A 23,782-nucleotide genomic window follows, 5' to 3' on the forward strand; every position below is an offset into this window, starting at 1 on the left:
AGCTCACACTTTTGTTTGCACTATAGCAGGGCTGTCCAACCTTGGTCCTCCAGGGTCTCTGTCCTGCAGGTTTAGCTCCTCCCAGTTCCAACACACCTGATTCCAATGAGGGGCTCCTTATTGGGCTTTTCACAACCTTGGTGATGACATCATCATTAGATTCAGGTCATTTGAATGACGCTTGTATGCGAGTGTCTGTATACTTGATAAGATCAACTTATTCAATGTTTTAGTTTTACTTGGAGACATAAATGAATAAGTGATAGGTAAGTCTAGAAATCTAAAGATGACAGTATCAGTTAGGGCCTGTAAGTCAGTGTAGTGGTTAGTACTCTCGCCTCAGAGCAAAAATGTTCTCCTTTTGAGTCGGTACTTAATATCTTTTGCAGGTTGCTCCTGTGCAAGCATGGATTTTCTCTTGGTTTTCTCCCATAGTGCAAAAACAACTATTAGAGCAGGGGTATGGCACATTTTAGTTCAGGGGCCACATACACCACAATTTCATCATCAATAACCTTTAAATTTAAACTATGATAACTATGATTAAGATTTACTTTGATGTGGTGCAGAGTGTGTGTGATGAAAATGTCTGTATTTTCACAAAACCAAACAATTACCACTGAAATTGACTATAGTCTCAACATACAGGCAATTTTATTGAAACCTTCTGGTGCAAAAAACAGTGAAATGACCAAAAAACTGTTGCATTATGGGTGTTTTTACAATCTCTCAGCTTGTGTCTCAGTGTCGCGTCTTAAGAAATTTGTTTAAAAAAAATCAGTTTTCTTTGACATTTTTACAATTTGTTAGCTGGTTTAGTGGGTTGAATTGGAATGTCTTGCTGGCCGCTTTTGGCCCACGGGCCTGATGTTTGACACCCCTGCTTTAGAAACACAGTGTAGGAACCAGGAAGTAAGAAACCCAGAGGCAAAACAATCACAAACACGCGTCATACAAGTCATCCATTCAACTTGAAATGCATGTTTTGGACAGTTGGATGAACCTACAGGACTCAGAGGAAAATGTGGCAGTGGCTGCCCTGCCACATTAGAAGATGTTCATTTTATCAGGGTGGTGTAGTGGTTAGCATGCTCACCTCACAGTGACAATGTTCCCGGTTTGAGTTTGTGCTTAATAGAGTTTGCATGTTCTTCCAATGCTTACAAAGTAGTAGTGAGATGGATGGATGCAGCAGTCATGTGGTTTCATGTGATGTTGAAGAGATAATGTGCATGAATTCAGTCTGAGGACTCTTGAAAGAGCAAAAACAGACTTGCCATGCTAAAGGGGAAGCAAAAGAAACTGTATAACATTTAAACAGGCGGGACCGACGCTCACTTTCTACCTAGTTAACCTAATTTATCTGTTTTTAGACTGAGGGACGACAACATACGAGAAACCTTTGCACACGTAAGCCCTAACTCAGAACCTGACCGCCACACCACCATAAAGCAACATGATCATCACTCCTCACAGAGCCAGCAATAACATGTCAGCGGTGATGATTTCCTGTTCTTTAATATCACAAATGCAACATAACCTAAAGTATTTGTAGAGGTTTATTAGCTGTGTTATCGTGAAGGTTAAATATGTTTTTACAGCGCCAGACAGATTTTATTAGATGGGAGGGGGCAAAAAGAAAAATGGCAGACCCCGACCCTGAGAGGTATCAGACGCAGCCGTCGCATATCAGACAGACAACATTAGAATCAGTCAGTGACTCCAGACAGCGACACATGAAGAGCAGTAAACCTTTCAACATAGTACGATCTGAATGTTAATCTGGTAGTGATCAGGTAAACCAGCGACGAGCCGTTTCCCCTTCAGCAGGAACATCCAACTGCAGCAGTTACTTTGGGAATGCAGTGGCAGGCTGCATTACGCATTCAGAGCCATAAGTGTGAGAGAAGCATGAAGCGGACGCACCTCGATATCTGTTCTGTCAACTACCTGCAGCCCTGCAGCAGGCGGGCCAGACGCGACTCCTCGTCGGTCTTATTTCTTCTGTTCTGCAGATGCAGAGAGCAGCGCGATGCTAGCGGCGGCTCAGGCCGGCGAGAAGCTGCAGCCGGCCGGCAGAGAGGAGGCAAGCAGCCCGCCGTCACCGGCAGCATCCCGCTGCAGGAACCGGGGGCTTAATCCCATCTGGCTGCTGCTGTAAGACGGCGCACTGCATGCTCACATCTCCTTCAACAAATACCCCTGCATCTGCATCCCTGTGTGCATGTGTGTGTGTGTGTCGCAGTCCCCTTGCTTGTCCCAGTCATCCTTGAATGCCGATAGACGTGCCCGTTTCTGTGACGACGAAACGTGCGGCGATGTGAGACACGCAAGACGACACGCTCACTACAAACACTAAAAGAAGCAGATTAAAAAAATACAAGAAAAACATCCTTACGCATTCTCCTGCTTCCTCTCTTCCTCCTCCTCCTCCTCCTCCTTCTCCTCCTGCGGGCGCCTCGTCGCCAGCCTCGGCTCCGCAGGCCGTTGCCGACGTTGCCATGGCAACGACGGAGGGCTGACAGTCGGCTGAGGGGGCGGTGATGTCACAGCCGCCGTACTGGTCACCTGACAGCCTGACGGGGGCCTCGGTGGAGATCTCTGCACTGCAGCTGGAGGAGAGAGAGATTCAGACCGGGGGGGGGCATGAGAATGATAAGGGGAAGCAGAGAAGGAGAGCATGAGGGGAGAGAAATGACATGAAGAAATACGAAGGAAAAAGGAGATGAGGAGGAAAGAAGCAGGAAGAAATGGGTTTAAATTAGAATTCTGCTTACAGCACCTCCCTCTGCCTTCGCTCTCCAGCTCACATGCCTCCTCGCTTCCTGTCAGGCCTCCTTCTTTCCATCCCCATCACCCACCCTTCCTCCCGCTCCTCCGCCCATCCTGAAACCTCCAAATCAATGCCCCTTGTCTCTTCCCATCCCTGACCCCCCACTCCTCCCACACAGGAGAGTAATTAGACACATTAACAGCTGAACCATGTGGACCACAGGGACGACGCCTTCATGCTACCACACTCAGATGAGGAAGGAAACCCCATGTCAGTGTTGGGAAAAAATAAAAGGGGCGGACGGGGAGTGAAAGATTACCATTGTTGTTACTGCCATGGACTAAAACCTTTTAGTTTTACAGCCTCATTTGTGTACACTATGTGCAGTAATAGTATTAGTATACCAATTACTGCAGCTTAACCCTTCGTCGGGTGAGAGACGACATTTGCAAGTCACAAGTCCAGATTTTGTCCAAGCAAACAAATGCAAGTTAATGACCGTCAGAGGAAACATATAAAACCATTGTAATTATGATAATTGTCATGTTTGGGATACTTTTATTGCTGAAAAAAACATTATGCAGCAGGCAATGTATTAGATTAAAGTGCTGTATGTATCATATTTAGGCCTTGTTTACAAGAAAACTTTTTCGAGAGAAAACAGAAAACTTCAGTTGCGTTTTGGGTGTCTGTTTCCATGACAACGGTGCTCGGAGCCACTGAAACTTTTTAAAAATGCTTCGACTCTGTCTCTGTGGAAACGGGGGGAAATGCAACTTTTCTGAAACACTGCTACTCCACATGCACACCACGGCCGGAGTAAAGAGTTCTGCATGCAAAGAGTAGATGGACAATTAGAACCATGTTTCCTCCAGAGAGTCAGGACTCCCAGTCCACATTCTCCTGGACTTGGTATTTTATTTTGACAGCCACCATAATAACAATCCAACTTGGTAGTTTTATTTTGACAGTCACCATAATAACAATCCAACTTGGTGGTTTGTCCACTAGAATGTTCTCCCAGTGTTCATGTTTAGAACTCTAAGATATTCTCTGCCGCATGTGTGTGTGTGTGTGTGTGTGTGTGTTCCTTACAAAAACAACCAACAACACCAACAAGTGGACCAACAAGAAAACTACATCGTTTTCAATGTTTCTGCCATTTCCACGGAAACAGAGGTTGTTTTCAGATCGTTGACCTGTAAAGGGAAAACCTTTCTGAAACAACAACGCAAAAACAAATCATTTTCATTTGACACGTGTAAACGTTGTGTAGACGTTGTGTAGACATTGTGTAAACGTTGTGTAAACGTTGTGTAGACATTGTGTAAACGTTGTGTAAACGTTGTGTAGACATTGTGTAGACGTTGTGTAGATGTTGTGTAAACGTTCCGTAGATATTGTGTAAATGTGTAGACGTTTCGTAGACGTTGTGTAGACATTGTGTAAACGTTTTGTAGGCGTTTTGTAAACGTTGTGTAGACATTGTGTAGACGTTGTGTAGATGTTGTGTAAACGTTCCGTAGATATTGTGTAAATGTGTAGACGTTTCGTAGACGTTGTGTAGACATTGTGTAAACGTTTTGTAGGCGTTTTGTAAACGTTGTGTAGACATTGTGTAGACGTTGTGTAAACGTTCCGTAGACATTGTGTAAACGTTTTGTAGGCGTTTTGTAAACGTTGTGTAGACATTGTGTAGACGTTGTGTAAACGTTTCGTAGATATTGTGTAAATGTGTAGACGTTTCGTAGACATTGTGTAGACATTGTGTAAACGTTGTGTAGACGTTTTGTAAACGTTGTGTAGATGTTTTGTATACGTTGTGTAGACGTTTTGTAAACGTTGTGTAGACGTTGTGTAGACATTGTGTAAATGTTGTGTAGACGTTGTGTAGACATTGTGTAAACGTTTTGTAGGCGTTTTGTAAACGTTGTGTAGACATTGTGTAGACGTTGTGTAAACGTTCCGTAGATATTGTGTAAATGTGTAGACGTTTCGTAGACGTTGTGTAGACATTGTGTAAACGTTTTGTAGGCGTTTTGTAAACGTTGTGTAGACATTGTGTAGACGTTGTGTAAACGTTCCGTAGACATTGTGTAAACGTTTTGTAGGCGTTTTGTAAACGTTGTGTAGACATTGTGTAGACGTTGTGTAAACGTTTCGTAGATATTGTGTAAATGTGTAGACGTTTCGTAGACATTGTGTAGACATTGTGTAAACGTTGTGTAGACGTTTTGTAAACGTTGTGTAGACGTTTTGTATACGTTGTGTAGACGTTTTGTAAACGTTGTGTAGACGTTTTGTATACGTTGTGTAGACGTTTTGTAAACGTTGTGTAGACGTTTTGTATACGTTGTGTAGACGTTTTGTAAACGTTGTGTAGACGTTGTGTAGACATTGTGTAAATGTTGTGTAGACGTTTTGTAGACATTGTGTAGACATTGTGTAAACGTTGTGTAGACGTTTTGTAAACGTTGTGTAGACGTGTAGACATTGTGTAAATGTTGTGTAGACGTTTTGTAGACATTGTGTAAACGTTTTGTAGGCGTTTTGTAAACGTTGTGTAGACGTTGTGTAGACGTTGTGTAGACGGGTTCTCAGTGCACCTGTGGTTCAAACTGGTACTGTGCATTCAAATGAGGCTGTTGATTAACATGAAACACAAATCTAGCTGGATATCACTATCAAATTAAAAGCATAAAGCCTCCTCAGATGTTTTATTGTTCCTACCACGCTTCCTGGCCTGGCACAAAGACGCAGGCATGCAGCTGCTTTTATTATCCTCCTTTATTCCTTTGTCTGATAAGGGACTGAGTTTTGCAGCATGCAGCCAGCATGTAACCTCAAACAGTAACACACTGTTGCATGGGAATTACACTACTCTGAAATGCAGTATGTAAGCTACACGCCTGCAGGGACTTGCTGATGCCTTTTGTTTGAGACCACAACAGGCACTTTGGAGACGAGACATTTGAAGATTTGGTTTGCAGCTGACCAGAGGTCATTCCCCAGCTCTGTCTTAAATATCCATGCAACCATGCTTCTGTCTACATTGTCATCTTATTATTCTCCCTACTGGCAGACCTCACTGACTGACTTTCAGCCCATTCTTTACAAAACATTGTTTTTCTAGAATTGCACCTTAAATATACTGGAAAACCAACAAAAAGCCAAATTCATAAGTTCTAATTCCTTTTAAATCCATCCATCTTCTCCCTCTTCTCCGTTTCCGGGTGGTGGTGGTGTCAGTCTGAGCTCCGTCACCCAGATCACATTGACCCATTAAGAACCTTCCTGCAGGTGGTGAGCCCACAGGAAGGTGGCGCCCTGCGTGGGACATGACAACCTTGAGGTTGTGAGTCTCATGCTCTAGCAGCTGAGCTCGCCGGGGGACATGAACCCTCTACCCTGAGACTGAGAGTCTCATGCTCTAGCAGCTGAGCTCGCCGGGGGACATGAACCCTCTACCTTGAGACTGAGAGTCTCATGCTCTAGCAGCTGAGCTCGCCGGGGGACATGAACCCTCTACCTTGAGACTGAGAGTCTCATGCTCTAGCAGCTGAGCTGGCCGGGGGACATGAACCCTCTACCCTGAGACTGAGAGTCTCATGCTCTAGCAGCTGAGCTGGCCGGGGGACATGAACCCTCTACCCTGAGACTGAGAGTCTCATGCTCTAGCAGCTGAGCTCGCCGGGGGACATGAACCCTCTACCTTGAGACTGAGAGTCTCATGCTCTAGCAGCTGAGCTGGCCGGGGGACATGAACCCTCTACCCTGAGACTGAGAGTCTCATGCTCTACCTACTGAGCTCGCCGGGGGACATGAACCCTCTACCTTGAGACTGAGAGTCTCATGCTCTACCTACTGAGCTTGCCGGGGGACATGAACCCTCTACCCTGAGACTGAGAGTCTCATGCTCTAGCAGCTGAGCTGGCCGGGGGACATGAACCCTCTACCCTGAGACTGAGAGTCTCATGCTCTACCTACTGAGCTGGCCGGGGGACATGAACCCTCTACCTTGAGACTGAGAGTCTCATGCTCTAGCAGCTGAGCTCACCGGGGGACATGAACCCTCTACCATGAGACTTTGAGAGTCTCATGCTCTACCTACTGAGCTCGCCGGGGGACATGAACCCTCCACCCTGAGACTGAGAGTCTCATGCTCTACCTACTGAGCTCGCCGGGGGACATGAACCCTCTTCCTTGAGACTGAGAGTCTCATGCTCTACCTACTGAGCTGGCCGGGGGACATGAACCCTCTTCCTTGAGACTGAGAGTCTCATGCTCTACCTACTGAGCTGGCCGGGGGACATGAACCCTCCACCCTGAGACTGAGAGTCTCATGCTCTACCTACTGAGCTCGCCGGGGGACATGAACCCTCTTCCTTGAGACTGAGAGTCTCATGCTCTACCTACTGAGCTGGCCGGGGGACATGAACCCTCTTACCCTGAGACTGAGAGTCTCATGCTCTACCTACTGAGCTGGCCGGGGGACATGAACCCTCCACCCTGAGACTGAGAGTCTCATGCTCTACCTACTGAGCTGGCCGGGGGCCTCCTTTTATATCCCATAAAGTAATTTAAATGAAAGGTTCATGTGTAAAATATTGATCAGTGGAGCTTTAGAATTGAGAAAACATCTTTAAGTTTTGCTTGTGGCATTCTTAAAAAAACAAACCTCCCACCATAAATGATGCTTTTCAAACACAGAGGAGATTCATGCATCGGCAGCAGAGGGTAGAGATGAAACATTGCAACGGCAATTCTAGAGATGATTATTGTTTTACTCAAATCAAAGGTGTATTTGTTAGTTTTTTATTAGCTCAGCAAGTTGAATGGACCCGGAGGTGAAAACACATAATGGAGTCTGAACAATGTGCAGAAGGAGAGAGAGGCTGTAGATTCCTCAAATATTGACTTTATTCTTAAAGTGGTGTATGTAAGGAGATGGGGGTTCTACTTAAAGTGGTGTATGTAAGGAGATGGGGGTTCTACTTAAAGTAGTGCATGTAAGGAGATGGGGGGGGGGGGTTCTTCTTAAAGTGGTGTATGTAAGGAGATGGGGGGTTCTACTTAAAGTGGTGTATGTAAGGAGATGGGGGTTCTACTTAAAGTAGTGCATGTAAGGAGATGGGGGGGGGGGTTCTTCTAAAAGTGGTGTATATAAGGAGGTGGGGGGGGGGGTTCTTCTTAAAGTGGTGTATGTAAGGAGATGGGGGGTTCTACTTAAAGTGGTGTATGTAAGGAGATGGGGGTTCTACTTAAAGTAGTGCATGTAAGGAGATGGGGGGGGGGTTCTTCTAAAAGTGGTGTATATAAGGAGGTGGGGGGGGGGGTTCTTCTTAAAGTGGTGTATGTAAGAAGGGGGGGGCTCTTCTTAAAGTGGTGTATGTGAGAAGGGGGGGGGGGTTCTTCTTAAAGTGGTGTATGTGAGAAGGGGGGGGGTTCTTCTTAAAGTGGTGTATGTAAGAAGGGGGGGTTCTTCTTAAAGTGGTGTATGTGAGAAGGGGGGGGGTTCTTCTTAAAGTGGTGTATGTGAGAAGGGGGGGGTTATACTTAAAGTGGTGTATGTGATAAGAGGGGTTATACTTAAATTGGTGTATGTAAGAAGATGGGGGGGTTCTTCTTAAAGTGGTGTATGTGAGAAGGGGGGGTTATACTTAAAGTGGTGTATGTAAGAAGATGGGGGGGTTCTTCTTAAAGTGGTGTATGTGAGAAGGGGGGGTTATACTTAAAGTGGTGTATGTGAGAAGAGGGGTTATGCTTAAATTGGTGTATGTAAGGAGATGGGGGGTTCTACTTAAAGTAGTGCATGTAAGGAGATGGGGGGGGGGTTCTTCTAAAAGTGGTGTATATAAGGAGGTGGGGGGGGTTCTTCTTAAAGTGGTGTATGTAAGGAGATGGGGGGTTCTACTTAAAGTAGTGCATGTAAGGAGATGGGGGGGGGGTTCTTCTAAAAGTGGTGTATATAAGGAGATGGGGGGTTCTACTTAAAGTACTGTATGTGAGAAGGGGGGGGGGGGTGGTTCTTCTTAAAGTGGTGTAGATAAGGAGATGGGGGGTTCTTCTTAAAGTGGTGTATGTGAGAAGGGGGGGGGGTTCTTCTTAAAGTGGTGTATGTAAGAAGGGGGGGTTATACTTAAAGTGGTGTATGTAAGAAGATGGGGGGGTTCTTCTTAAAGTGGTGTATGTAAGAAGGGGGGTTATACTTAAATTGGTGTATGTAAGAAGATGGGGGGGTTCTTCTTAAAGTGGTGTATGTGAGAAGGGGGGGTTATACTTAAAGTGGTGTATGTGAGAAGAGGGGGGTTCTTCTTAAAGTGGTGTATGTGAGAAGAGGGGGGGTTCTTCTTAAAGTGGTGTATGTAAGAAGGGGGGTTATACTTAAATTGGTGTATGTAAGAAGATGGGGGGGTTCTTCTTAAAGTGGTGTATGTAAGAAAAGGGGGGGTTCTTCTTAAAGTGGTGTATGTAAGAAGATGGGGGGGGTTCTTCTTAAAGTGGTGTATGTAAGAAAAGGGGGGGTTCTTCTTAAAGTGGCGTATGTAAGAAGGGGGGGGGGTTCTTCTTAAAGTGGCGTATGTAAGAAGGGGGGGGTTCTTCTTAAAGTGGTGTATGTGAGAAGAGGGGGGTTCTTATTAAAGTGGTGTATGTAAGAAGGGGGGGTTATACTTAAAGTGGTGTATGTAAGAAAAGGGGGGGTTCTTCTTAAAGTGGTGTATGTGAGAAGAGGGGGGGTTCTTCTTAAAGTGGTGTATGTAAGAAGGGGGGTTATACTTAAATTGGTGTATGTAAGAAGATGGGGGGGTTCTTCTTAAAGTGGTGTATGTAAGAAAAGGGGGGGTTCTTCTTAAAGTGGTGTATGTAAGAAAAGGGGGGGTTCTTCTTAAAGTGGCGTATGTAAGAAGGGGGGGGGGTTCTTCTTAAAGTGGCGTATGTAAGAAGGGGGGGGTTCTTCTTAAAGTGGTGTATGTGAGAAGAGGGGGGTTCTTATTAAAGTGGTGTATGTAAGAAGGGGGGGTTATACTTAAAGTGGTGTATGTAAGAAAAGGGGGGGTTCTTCTTAAAGTGGTGTATGTGAGAAGAGGGGGGGTTCTTCTTAAAGTGGTGTATGTGAGAAGGGGGGTTCTTAAAGTGGTGTATGTAAGACGGGGGGGTTATACTTAAATTGGTGTATGTAAGAAGATGGGGGGGTTCTTCTAAAAGTGGTGTATATAAGGAGATGGGGGGTTCTACTTAAAGTAGTGCATGTAAGGAGATGGGGGGGGGGGGGGGGGGTTCTTCTAAAAGTGGTGTATATAAGGAGATGGGGGGTTCTACTTAAAGTACTGTATGTGAGAAGGGGGGGGGGGTGGTTCTTCTTAAAGTGGTGTATATAAGGAGATGGGGGGTTCTACTTAAAGTACTGTATGTGAGAAGGGGGGGGGGGTGGTTCTTCTTAAAGTGGTGTATGTGAGAAGAGGGGGGTTCTTCTTAAAGTGGTGTATGTGAGAAGGGGGGGGGGTTCTTCTTAAAGTGGTGTATGTAAGAAAAGGGGGGGTTCTTCTTAAAGTGGTGTATGTGAGAAGAGGGGGGTTCTTCTTAAAGTGGTGTATGTAAGAAGGGGGGTTATACTTAAATTGGTGTATGTAAGAAGATGGGGGGGTTCTTCTTAAAGTGGTGTATGTAAGAAAAGGGGGGGTTCTTCTTAAAGTGGTGTATGTAAGAAGATGGGGGGGTTCTTCTTAAAGTGGTGTATGTAAGAAAAGGGGGGGTTCTTCTTAAAGTGGTGTATGTAAGAAGATGGGGGGGTTCTTCTTAAAGTGGTGTATGTGAGAAGAGGGGGGGGTCTTCTTAAAGTGGTGTATGTAAGAAGGGGGGGGGGGGGGGTGAGTGAAATGTTGCACGTGATATCCTCTTTTCTGCCTTCCTCTTCCTCCTTGTGTCAGATCCATGATGCTCGTACAACCGAGTTACCCTGAGTTTCTTCTATGTGGTTTCAGTTCATTATATTTCTTCTTATTTACACAGAAAACTCTGAGTTTTAAAGGAGCAATGATTTATAAATCGGGCAATTTCGTGTATCATCAGTCTTCAAAATGATAGACTCTGGCTCTGTTTACATGACAGTGGTGCTTGGAGTTTTTAAAAACTAGGGTTTGTGACAACTAGTTGTAATAGTCGACTATGACTAGCTAATACCTGACTAGTCTAGTAATTTAATTAGCCTGATTTTTCTACAATTAAGGTTAAGTAATTAACAAAACAACCTACTATTCAGGTGATGTATGTTTATGGCGTCTATGTTTGTTTTACAGAGAGAAGTTAATATCCATGTTTCCATGGTGGGACTGATTAATGATCCATCCTGACTGACTAACTAAATTGATTTAAATTGCTTCATGGCTTGGAAAGAGTACTTCGTCTTCTCATCTTAGTTCCAGGATCACTTTCACTTTCCAGGAAAAACTAAAAGTCTTGCTATATCGTTCGCTGCATTAATACCATGTTCTCTTATTGCATATGCAATTTTGCAGTTTTGTTCCTTAAATAAAGTAATTTTTTGAGCTTCACTGTTTCGATTTGAACTTTGACATTTTCGATCAGAATTAGTCAAACTACTAGACGAGTCCACTAATGATTTTCATTAGTCATCACAACCCTATTGAAAAGGCTTCAACTCTACGGAAACGGGGGAAAACGCAACTTCCTGAAAATGCTTGGGCTCCGTCTCGGTGTAGACGCTGGAAACGCTGGAAACGCTGGAAACGCTGGAAACGCTGCTACTGCGCATGCACACTGCAGCCAGAGTAAATAGTTCTTCTGCACATGCTCAGTAGAGCGAACGAGAGCAAAGTTTCCTCCAGTGTCATGACTCCCAGTCCATGTTCTCCTGGACTTGGTACTTTTATTTTGACAGTCACCGTCATAGCAATCCAAATTGGTACTTTTATTTTGACAGTCAACATAATAACAATCCAACTTGGTGGTTTTATTTTGACAGGCACCATAATAACAATCCAATTTAGTGGTTTTATTTTGACAGTCACCATAATAGCAATCCAACTTGGTGGTTTTATTTTGACAGGCACCATAATAGCAATCCAACTTGGTGGTTTTATTTTGACAGTCACCATAATAACAATCCAACTTGGTGGTTTTATTTTGACAGTCACTATTATAACAATTTCCCGTGGGCTCACCACCTGCAGGAAGGTTCTTAATTGGTGCGATGTGATCTGGGTGGCGGTGCTCAGACTGACCCTGATAAGAGGGAGAAGATGGATGGATATTATAACAATCCAACTTGGTGGTTTGTCCACTAGAACGTCCGTGTTCTCCCAGTGTTCATGTTTATAGTCTTTTGTTCTCTGCTGTGTGTGTCTGTGTGTGTGTGTGTGTGTGTGTGTGTGTGTGTGTGTGTGTGTGTGTGTGTGTGCTTTCATTATAATAACAAATCAACACTGCCCACTTGTGGCCCAACATGCTAACTACATAGTTTTCAGTGTTTATGCCATGTCCATGTAAACGGACATCATTTTTAAAACACTGCGTAGACGCAAAACATTTCTTAAACAAAAACCCCAAAACGATGCGTTTCCACTTGAGACAGTGCTGTGTACACAGGGTCAACAGTAAGTCTCTAAACCGTATAGTTGTACCTCAAAACCAGTTAGCAAATAACATTAAAACATTTAGAAAGCAATCCCGGGACCCTATCATCACTCTCCAAATCCAGAGAAAAGTTTCTAAATCTTGATTCATGCAACCAAGACACAGATTTCATATTTTTAGATGAGAAAAACTGCCATTTTTGTGGTATTTTATAAGCCTCTTGCAGATTTGTACCATGTAATGAGTCAGCAAACAGCAATAGATGATCTAGAAATCAGTTTTCTCATCCATTAACAACATGAACAACTGACATTTTTCACATTTAAAAAGCTAAAGTCAGAGCATTCGTGCAGATTTACAGCTTGAAACAACTTCGTAATTAACCTTTAATTACCACTAGTTTTAACAGAGTATACTTTGACTTGCTTATGCTCATATTTCCCCGTAGCAACTGAACAAGAGCTGTAATGAACCTGATGGCTCCCACCACTTAAAACATATCACAACATTAAAACGAGTCTTCCTGAAGCTCAAATATTCAGCATTTTAAACTGCATAAAAGGCTGCACTTTAAATTGCATTAGAAATTCAATCAATGAAGCAGATGAAAGGTGTCAGAATGTCCACAAACTACTGTGACATGACAGGAAGTGTAGTTAGGGCAGTTCAGAGGATGCAGCTCAGCGGCATCCAGCCGTTCTTCTGTTCTATATGAGCTGTCACAGCCTGGATGATGCATGGCGAGTAATAACCTGCAGCTTCATTTATCAGGAAGCCACGTGTGTGATGGATCACCGCTCAGCACCGCCACATGTGACACTGAAATTAGCCTGGCTGTCACTTTTACTGATGCATGTATCACTGGAATGAATTCAATATATTCCTGCTAAGTGAATGCATCAGATTGAGACGAATAAATGGAAAAGATAAACAAATAGAATGTATGCACCCCTCTCTTGGCCTCTTATAGATTGCTTGTGCAGCTTTGCTGAAGTGTGCAATTAACTGGGTGATGCTGCTTTAATGCCTTGCTCTATTTCCAGCCTATAAAACCCTCCCAGGTGTGATAATATGAAAACCACTGTCGTACCACGGCGTGCGATCCACAATCCACCAAAACAAAGAGACTCTTTCTGTGGAAGTGGAACACCGCAGGGTGGAGCGATCACACAGAATATTGTCAAATTTAATCAATAGACCTTTAAGCATTAAAACGTCGGCGGCGCCCCAGGTTGACATTAATCCTCAGGAGGGGAGTGCGTGTTGCGTTCAGGGGCTTTCTGAACGTCGTTAATCCACGTGGGATAAACGACGCCAAAAATAAGATACTGGACATTTCAATGGGATTCAAGTGTTGCAGTGAAATAGAAGAGATCATTGGAGCTCTGAGCGGCTTTAGCTCTTCCAAGTGTTCGTAGTTCTTGTGTGGAACTCAAGCATTCAGATTTTCCTACGTCGTACTTAAATACACCACTCAGTGGTGCACAATGCAGCCTACGTCTCACTGTCGGTGTCACACAGTTTAACACAGAACCTGCCTGAACAAGAGGATCATATCAAAGGAGGATGAAAGGTGGGTTGGAGATCAGTAGACTGAACACTTGGATAAACTCCACTGCATCCAATGCAGTTTGGATTCGTTCAACTGAGACCAAACTGTTTGTTTGCTAAAAGAAGTGAAGAGTCTTTTGGAGAAGAACTCATGTAGGAGCACTTTTCCTGGACTTTAAGAAGGAATTTGACACCATCAACCACCAAGTCCTACTTCAAGAAGGGTCATACGATGGTTCAAATCATATCTATCAAACAGAACTCAATGTGTGGTGACTGATGGCGTTAAGTCGTCTTACCTCAGTAGTCCTGTAGGTGTCCCACAGGGCTCAGTCCTTGGGCCCTTATTATTTTCACTATACATCAATAACCTCCCGGACGTATAACCCGACCTTAAAGTTCAAATGTATGTGGACGATGCAACCATTTTTACTCATGGTTCAACAACTGACACCATTTCATCCAAGCTTACTGAAGCCTGAGCAAAGGTCCAGCGGTGGCTCAGAGTTCCCCGTCGTCTTCTCAGTACCAAAGAACCAAAGTGTGTGACGTTCTGCAGTAGTACAACCCTTATAGATGGAGAGGTACTGAACTAGTCTCTCAGTTGAAGTACCTTGGAGTCAAACTGGACTCAAACTTTACCTTCAAGAAACATAGAAAAAAGGTTGTCAATGCTATAAAATTCAACCTCCAAACTTTTAAACCAATCCGTCCTCTTGTCTCGACCACTGCTGCTAAATCTGATCTCCATTGTTTGAAGTGCTGCTCTACTGTCGGCTCATTCGCTGCATCACTGCACCAACACCTGGAGAACAGCTGGAGAAAAACACAACTCCTCTCACATTGACCAGTTTGGGAGGAGTATCATCTTTTGAGTTTTAAACATGCTTGCCTCGTCTACAAATCCCTCCATGGTTTGGCCCCTCCCCCTTTGGAGGACTTTATTAGAGGATGTTAGAAGCAGATCAGCCACCAGAGGAGACTGTGAGGTTCCATTCAGTCCTCAGCCTTAACAAACGCCACAGCATTAACCCAGCCAACAGCGTTAACACCGTCCACAGCGTTAATACAGCCCTCAGCGTTAATACACTTTAACACACTCCACAGCGTTAACACACTCCACATCGTTAACACACTCCACAGCGTTAACACAGCCCACAGCATTAACACCATCCAAAGCGTTAATACAGCCCTCAGCGTTAATACACTTTAACACACTCCACAGCGTTAACACACTCCACATCGTTAACACACTCCACAGCATTAACACACTCCACATCGTTAACACACTCCACAGCATTAACACAGCCCACAGCATTAACACCATCCAAAGCGTTAATACAGCCCTCAGCCTTAATACACTTTAACACACTCCACAACGTTAACACACTCCACAGTGTTAACACAGCCCAAACAATTAACACAGCCCAAAGCGTTAATACAGCCCTCAGCGTTAATACACGTTAACACACTCCACAACGTTAACACACTCCACAGCATTAACACAGTTCACAGCATTAACACAGCCCACAGTGTTAACACAGTCCTCAGCGTTAATATCATTAACACAGTCCTCCACGTTAATACACTTTAACACACTCCACAGCGTTAACACACTCCACAGCATTAACACAGTTCACAGTGTTAACACACTCCACAGCGTTAATGCAGTCCTCAGCGTTAATACACTTTAACACACTCCACAGCGTCAACACACTCCACAGCATTAACACAGTCCCCACCGTTAATACACTTTAACACCCTCCACAGCATTAACAAAGTCCTAAGCATTAATACACCTTAACACCCTCCACAGCGTTAATACAATTTAACACACTCCACAGCGTTAACACACTCCACAGCGTTAACACACTCCACAGCGTTAAGACATTTTAACACACTCCACAGCTTTCACACCTTCCACAGCGTTAACACCTTCCACAGCATTAACAATGTCCACAGCGTTAACACAATCAACAGTGTTAACACAAATCACAGCGTTAACACAGTCCACAGTGTTAACACAGTCCAGCGTTAACACAATCAACAGTATTAACACAGTCCAGTGTTAACACATTCTACAGCGTTAACACAGTCCACAATGTTAACGCAGTCCACAGTGTTAACACTCTCCACAGCGTTAACACAATCAACGGTGTTAACACACTCTACAGTGTTAACACTGGACTGTGTTAACACTGTCCACAGTGTTAACAAAGTCCACAGTGTTAACACAAATCACAGCGTTAACACAGTCCACAGTGTTAACACAGTCCAGCGTTAACACAATCAACAGTGTTAACACAGTTCACAGCATTAACACAGTCCTCAGCGTTTATACACTTTAACACACTCCACAGCGTTAATACACTCTACAGCGTTAACACACTCCACAGCATTAACACAGTCCTATCTTCCTCTAACATCAGATTATAGAGCATCTTCCTCCTCTAACATCCAAATCATAGAGCATTTTCCTCCTCTAACATCAGATTATAGAGTATCTTCCTCCTTTGACATCAGATTATAGAGCATGTTCCGCCTCTAACATCCAGATTATAGAACATCTTCCGCCTAAAATCCGATTATAGGGCATCTTCCTTCTCTAACATCCAGATTATAGAGCATCTTCCTCCTAACATAAGATTATAGACCATCTTCCGCCGCTAACATCCAGATTATAGAGCATGTTCCTCCTCTAACATCCAGACTATAGAGCATCTTCCTCCTCCAACATTAGATTATAGAGAATCTTCCTGCTCCAACATCAGATTATAGGGCATCCTCCACCTCTAAACATCCAGATTATAGAGCATTTTCCTTTAACATCAGATTATAGAGCACCGTCCTCCTCTAACATCAGATTATAGAGCATCTTGCTCCAGAGCAATGAGTTACTGTACCAGTTAATGTCACGATTGTGAAAATAATCTTTAGTTGCAGCCTTTGCAGAAAGCAGCTTAGTGCTGTCACACACTCAACACACCCTGTCACACACTCAACACACCCTGTGAATACACCCTGTCACACACTCAACACACCCTGTGAATACACCCTGTCACACACTCAACACACCCTGTGAATACACACTGTCACACACTCAACACACCCTGTGAATACACACTGTCACACACTCAACACACCCTGTGAATACACACTGTCACACACTCAACATACCCTGTGAATACACACTGTCACACACTCAACACACCCTGTGAATACACACTGTCACACACTCAACACACCCTGTCACACACTCAACACACCCTGTGAATACACACTGTCACACACTCAACACACCCTGTGAATACACACTGTCACACACTCAACACACCCTGTAAATACACACTGTCACACACTCAACACACCCTGTGAATACACACTGTCACACACTCAACACACCCTGTCACACACTCAACACACCCTGTGAATACACACTGTCACACACTCAACACACCCTGTAAATACACACTGTCACACACTCAACACACCCTGTGAATACACACTGTCACACACTCAACACACCCTGTCACACACTCAACACACCCTGTGAATACACACTGTCACACACTCAACACACCCTGTCACACACTCAACACACCCTGTGAATACACACTGTCACACAATCAACATACCCTGTAAATACACACTGTCACACACTCAACACACCCTGTGAATACACACTGTCACACACTCAACATACCCTGTAAATACACACTGTCACACACTCAACACACCCTGTGAATACACACTGTCACACACTCAACACACCCTGTAAATACACACTGTCACACACTCAACACACCCTGTGAATACACACTGTCACACACTCAACATACCCTGTGAATACACACTCAACATACCCTGTGAATACACACTGTCACACACTCAACATACCCTGTGAATACACACTCAACATACCCTGTGAATACACACTGTCACACACTCAACATACCCTGTAAATACACACTGTCACACACTCAACACACCCTGTGAATACACACTGTCACACACTCAACACACCCTGTAAATACACACTGTCACACACTCAACATACCCTGTGAATACACACTGTCACACACTCAACACACCCTGTGAATACACACTGTCACACACTCAACATACCCTGTGAATACACACTGTCACACACTCAACACACCCTGTGAATACACACTGTCACACACTCAACATACCCTGTGAATACACACTGTCACACACTCAACACACCCTGTGAATACACACTGTCACACACTCAACATACCCTGTGAATACACACTGTCACACACTCAACACACCCTGTGAATACACACTGTCACACACTCAACATACCCTGTGAATACACACTCAACATACCCTGTGAATACACACTGTCACACACTCAACACACCCTGTGAATACACACTCAACATACCCTGTGAATACACACTGTCACACACTCAACACACCCTGTGAATACACACTGTCACACACTCAACATACCCTGTGAATACACACTCAACATACCCTGTGAATACACACTCAACACACCCTGTGAATACACACTGTCACACACTCAACATACCCTGTGAATACACACTCAATACACCCTGTGAATACACACTCAACACACCCTGTGAATATACACTGTCACACACTCAACATACCCTGTGAATACACACTATCACACACTCAACACACCCTGTGAATACACACTGTCACACACTCAACACACCCTGTGAATACACACTGTCACACACTCAACACACCCTGTGAATACACACTGTCACACACTCAACACACCCTGTGAATACACACTGTCACACACTCAACACACCCTGTGAATACACACTGTCACACACTCAACACACCCTGTGAATACACACTCAACACACCCTGTGAATACACACTGTCACACACTCAACATACCCTGTGAATACACACTGTCACACACTCAACACACCCTGTGAATACACACTGTCACACACTCAACACACCCTGTGAATACACACTGTCACACACTCAACATACCCTGTGAATACACACTGTCACACACTCAACACACCCTGTGAATACACACTCAACACACCCTGTGAATACACACTGTCACACACTCAACACACCCTGTGAATACACACTGTCACACACTCAACACACCCTGTGAATACACACTGTCACACACTCAACACACCCTGTGAATACACACTGTCACACACTCAACACACCCTGTGAATACACACTGTCACACACTCAACACACCCTGTGAATACACACTCAACACACCCTGTGAATACACACTGTCACACACTCAACATACCCTGTGAATACACACTGTCACACACTCAACACACCCTGTGAATACACACTGTCACACACTCAACATACCCTGTGAATACACACTCAACACACCCTGTGAATACACACTCAACACACAGCAGTTATTTTTCTGCTGTCTCATGCAGCCGAGCCTCACACATCCATCATTCCTTGGAGCAGCTCAGACAAAGGAGCGACAGTCAGTGGAGAGTCCTGACAGACAGGGAGAGATACTGTCTATCTCCCATCTATCAAAGGGGGGGGGGGGGGGGGGGGGGGCTTATCAAGAAGCTCCTCTGTGTTCATGGTCTAATGTTTACATTGGACGGAGGCCTAAATGGCACCACACTGCTGTAAAACACACCCTGGTCTTGTTTGTCCTTGATCAGAATCAACTGCGGCGGAGTGAAGTCTGCATTCATCCAGCCAGCGGCGGACATCGAGACCGAGACCGAGACCGAGGGAAGGGAAAGGGAAGTGGCACGTCGGCAGGGACGGTACCAGTCTTCAGTTTGTCACGCCTCACGCCAGACCGCCGCCCACAGAGAGCCTGACACGCTCAGCTCCGACAGCTGTTACCACAGTAACTGAGATGAATCAATACCACAACGGCTCACACACAGAACACACTGCTACTAGGTCCTGGCAGTGCAACACACACACACACACACACACACACACACACACACACACACACACACACACACACACACACACACACACACACACACACACACACACACACACACACACACACACACACACCCCAGTGTACAATGTGAGATCTTACTTCACCGTCAGAAGGATTAACTGGATTTAGAAAGAAAAGAATTTCTGGTAATAACAAGCTAACATTGGAACAAGGGAAAGAGTGAAATTAGAATTAAATCAAATATTGTTTCATTTGTGGAAACGACTGATGGAGTCAAACATTCACATGTTTTGCAAAACAATGTCCGAAATACTGATCAAATAATCAATTACAGAAGAAAGTCTTGAGTCGTACTGAGAGCAACAAAGCACATCCTGAGCTTTTAATTGAGAATTTTGTAATTCCACTGTAAAATGACTACATATAAATACAATTAAATGCTTTGAAAACACGACAGTGGTTTCTGATTAGGTGTTTGATTTCATAAATATTATCAAAGAAGTTATTTGATTGATTCTACTGAGTGGTTTCGACATGATGAAGCACCTTGTTAATCTCTGGGGCTTTTTTAAAGAACATCTTGTACATGTTTTATGTAAGAATAACCATGAGAAGGTTCCATTTAAATAGTTAATGGGGGTTGGGTTACTCCATCTTTCTATCTTGAATTATCTCCTGAAATGTGTTGTGAAACATCAAACGGATCAGAATAGCTGTTGTGGCTTTGTGGACACTACATTATGCTTCACCTTCTAAAAACACCTTCAGCCTGGCGCAGTCACCACGTTTCCCTTTTGTAGGCTCGAAGCAGCAATCAGGTGCACTGACTGTGAGGAGGAGATGCTTCGTGAACCGAAACCGTGTTTGAGTTATAAGTGTGGAGCAAAAGTGCATTGATCTCACTATTATTGCTTTTCCTAATCCAACAAGCAGCTCTGTGTCTAAAACAAGAGGCGGACAACCTGCAGGCTGCTGAGCTGCACGCTCAGCAGCTTTACACCTTTCAAAAGGAGAAAGTCCAGCAAACATGAAACTTGATATTAGGACTTTTCACAGTTTTGCACCAGTAGGTGTCTAAACTGTTGTAGTTATATGCAGATTATGATGTCATTTTACAGCTTTGGCCCGTCCTGGATCACTCAGGGGCCACATGCAGCCCAGTTTCCTCGAGCGGCCTGGAACGGTACTATTGTGCCATAGAACCCTTTAAATGTAAGTTTTTCTTTGTTGTGGTGCAGAGCACCGGTGATGAACATGGAAAGGGTTCCTACCCCCTGTAGGAACACGTAAAGCCACTTATGGAAAAATGTGTGTCACTCTTTTAGACGTTCTTCTTTTTACTCTGTTTCTTTTTTTGTACATGTTTGGAAATGAAGTTTCACTCATTCATTCATATGTGATGAAAATGTCTATATTTTGACAAAACCAAACAATTACTACTGAAAATTACTCCAAGCTGGACATAAAGTCAGTTTTAATGAAACCTTCTGCAGTAAAATCCAGTGAAATGTCCATAAAGCTTCTCCTCCAGCTGTTGCATTCTGGGTGTTTTTACAAACTGCCCCTGACAGCACAGTGTCGAGGCTAATGCTGGTTTGTTATCTTTCATCGCAGCATCACTGATATCTCAGCTCAGCTCAGTGTTGAATCCACGTCTCCAAAGAAATTTGTTAAAAAAGTTCATGTTTTCTTTGAAATGTTTACAATTTGCTTGGTGGTTCGGCTGCAATGGAGCCGCTTGTGTGCTGCTTTTAGCCCGAAACCTGAAGTTTGACCACCCAGATCTAAAACAATAACTTAGAACTTAACATAACTCAACTTAGCATTGTTACATAAAAAAGCAGAAAGAAATGCAGTAGTTATTAAATACGGTCCTTCTCTCCCAATTCCAACTGGGAAAGACTGACAAAGCGAAGCAGCTGCTCCAGCAGGGACGATCAGAACAGACTAACCTCTTCTTGATGAGGTCCAGTGCAGAGCCGATGAGACCGTCCTTCATCTTGTAAATCTTGGCGCCGTAGCTGGACAGGTCTGTCCCCTCCAGGAGCAGCGCCGGGCAGCAGCTGGAGGGCCGTTCCCAGTTCTCCCTGCAGGGCGGGAAGGGGACCGACCCGGCCGGCTCCAGACTGCTCCTCCTCCGCCTGGTGCTCACGTCGGCTCCTCTTCCGCCTATAACGGCGGCTTCGTCCTGCGCCGTGGCGGCCTGGGGCTGCAGGGGCGAGCGTGGCGATGGACCGGTGCAGATGGGAGAGTACGTGCTGGCGCTGGAGGTGCAGGAGGACGTAGGACTTGCAGTGCTGTTATTGCTCATAGTGTTAAAACAGAGTTTCTCTGAGGAGGCGAGGGTCTGCAGGCCTTCGTCGCTGCTGCAGGTCCTCTCACCTGAACTCTTTTCTCCCTCCACCTCTAACAGATCCCCTCTCCACTCACCCATCTGAGGATTAGTCCGCTCTGCAGGAAGTATGCTGCTATTGGACGCTCCAGGGTACTGAGGAAGGTCGGACTCGACTTTTCCAGAAACCACAGGACTTGTCGTGGACCCGTCACTCTGTTGTCCCTCCCTCTGCCTCATCTTCTTAAACTCCTCGAACGTAGGAATATACAGGCGTCCCACAGGAGGCCTGCGGCGTTCACTCACACAACCGGATCCGTTCCGGTTACCTGCGATGTTGTCTGTGGTGTAGGATGTGGTGACCGACTTTGGGCTGGTCAGGGAGTTTTCTAGAGCCAGGTTGGGGCTGCTGTTCTGCCGCCGGAGTTGCAAGCGCCTCAGGACTTCCTGTTTGATGTCTTCGTGACTGGTGATGCGCACTGCGGCCTGCGGCCTGGGCCCTGCAGCTGTTGAACTCCCGGGATTGTCCTGTTCAGGACCTGGGGTCACCTGAGGGCGCAGTGGGAGGGATTTCAGAGGCTCCACGGCCGACCTTGCACTCTGGAGACGGAGCTTCTCCCTGAGGCCCTTCCTTGCATCCCATTCATCGACACCAGCTGGAAATAGCAGCTGAGGAAAGAGCGGTAGGTCCTTTCTGGGCAGCCCGTGACGAGGGTAAAACGCCAAGCTCTCTGGATTGGGAACCAGCCCATGAGCTCCATCTGGAGGCCCGTCGTACCAGTGGCTGGAGGAGGTGTAGCGTAAAATAAACTCACTGTCCAGGCTCCTGTAGGGGGCGGCACTGAGCATGTACAGGCTGGAATCTGCTACAGTGCTCCAGTTGAGGTTCTCCATGCTCCTGTACGGTCGGCTACCGTTGCTTCCTGGGTGGACGTAGGCGTCCGGGGCCAGCCCTTGACTGGGATCCGCCCCCATCGGGCCATGCCGGCTGGAACAGTACCTCAGCCCCAAGTTAGTGAGCAGGGTGCTGCTGTTGCACCTGGCCATGAGTGGGAAGGAAGGTCCCGGGTAGCTGGGGTAGTAAGGGACGCTGGGTCTGTGCCGAATGAAAGGGGACAGGGGATCCGGGGACAGGGGGAGGTTGGCAACGCAGGGCTCCATGCCGATGATCAGGTTGAGGTGATGAGAGGTGCAGCCGGCAGCAGAGCCGGCGGAGGCCGCTGTGGAGGAGGTAGAGGGGTAGTCACATGGCGGGGGAGGCTTCACGTCTGGCATGATCGTGGGCGGAGGATGTCCCCCTCAGACATGCAGCAGGCAGGTAGAAACATCGGCAGCCTGCAGAGACAAACAGATGAGGACAGATGTTTTAGGAAGCCACACTATCTGAATCACAGCAAGCTGCAATCGAAGAGCAGTTCACTCATTCAAACTTCAATTGATTATCTATTCATTCCTCTTCTTAACGGCTTTGTCCAACAAGAGGCTGCAGGGAGCTGCAACCGATCCGAGGCAGACAATCACACACTCATTCACATCGCATCTTAAAGGGCTGACAGTCACAAATGATCCTAGCGGAGCACAGTTTTAG

At 45.3% G+C, this 23,782-nt stretch overlaps 1 protein-coding gene across 1 annotated transcript in view; it reads right to left on the bottom strand.

Annotated features, from left to right (window-relative positions):
• Positions 1–23,469, bottom strand: part of arhgef49 (Rho guanine nucleotide exchange factor 49) — a gene marked incomplete at both ends in the record, with an annotated part of 41,855 nt that extends 18,386 nt beyond the window's left edge. The window contains 2 exons of the mRNA XM_080478144.1: positions 2,492–2,612; positions 21,815–23,469. Coding sequence (XP_080334270.1) covers positions 2,492–2,612; positions 21,815–23,469 — 1,776 coding nt within the window. The remainder of the gene's footprint in view (positions 1–2,491; positions 2,613–21,814) is intronic.
• Between the last annotated feature and the right edge of the window lie 313 nt (positions 23,470–23,782).

The sequence above is a fragment of the Lipophrys pholis genome, assembly GCF_963383615.2.
Source record: "Lipophrys pholis genome assembly, chromosome: 13".
In the NCBI taxonomy this organism is placed as follows: Eukaryota; Metazoa; Chordata; class Actinopteri; order Blenniiformes; family Blenniidae; genus Lipophrys; species Lipophrys pholis.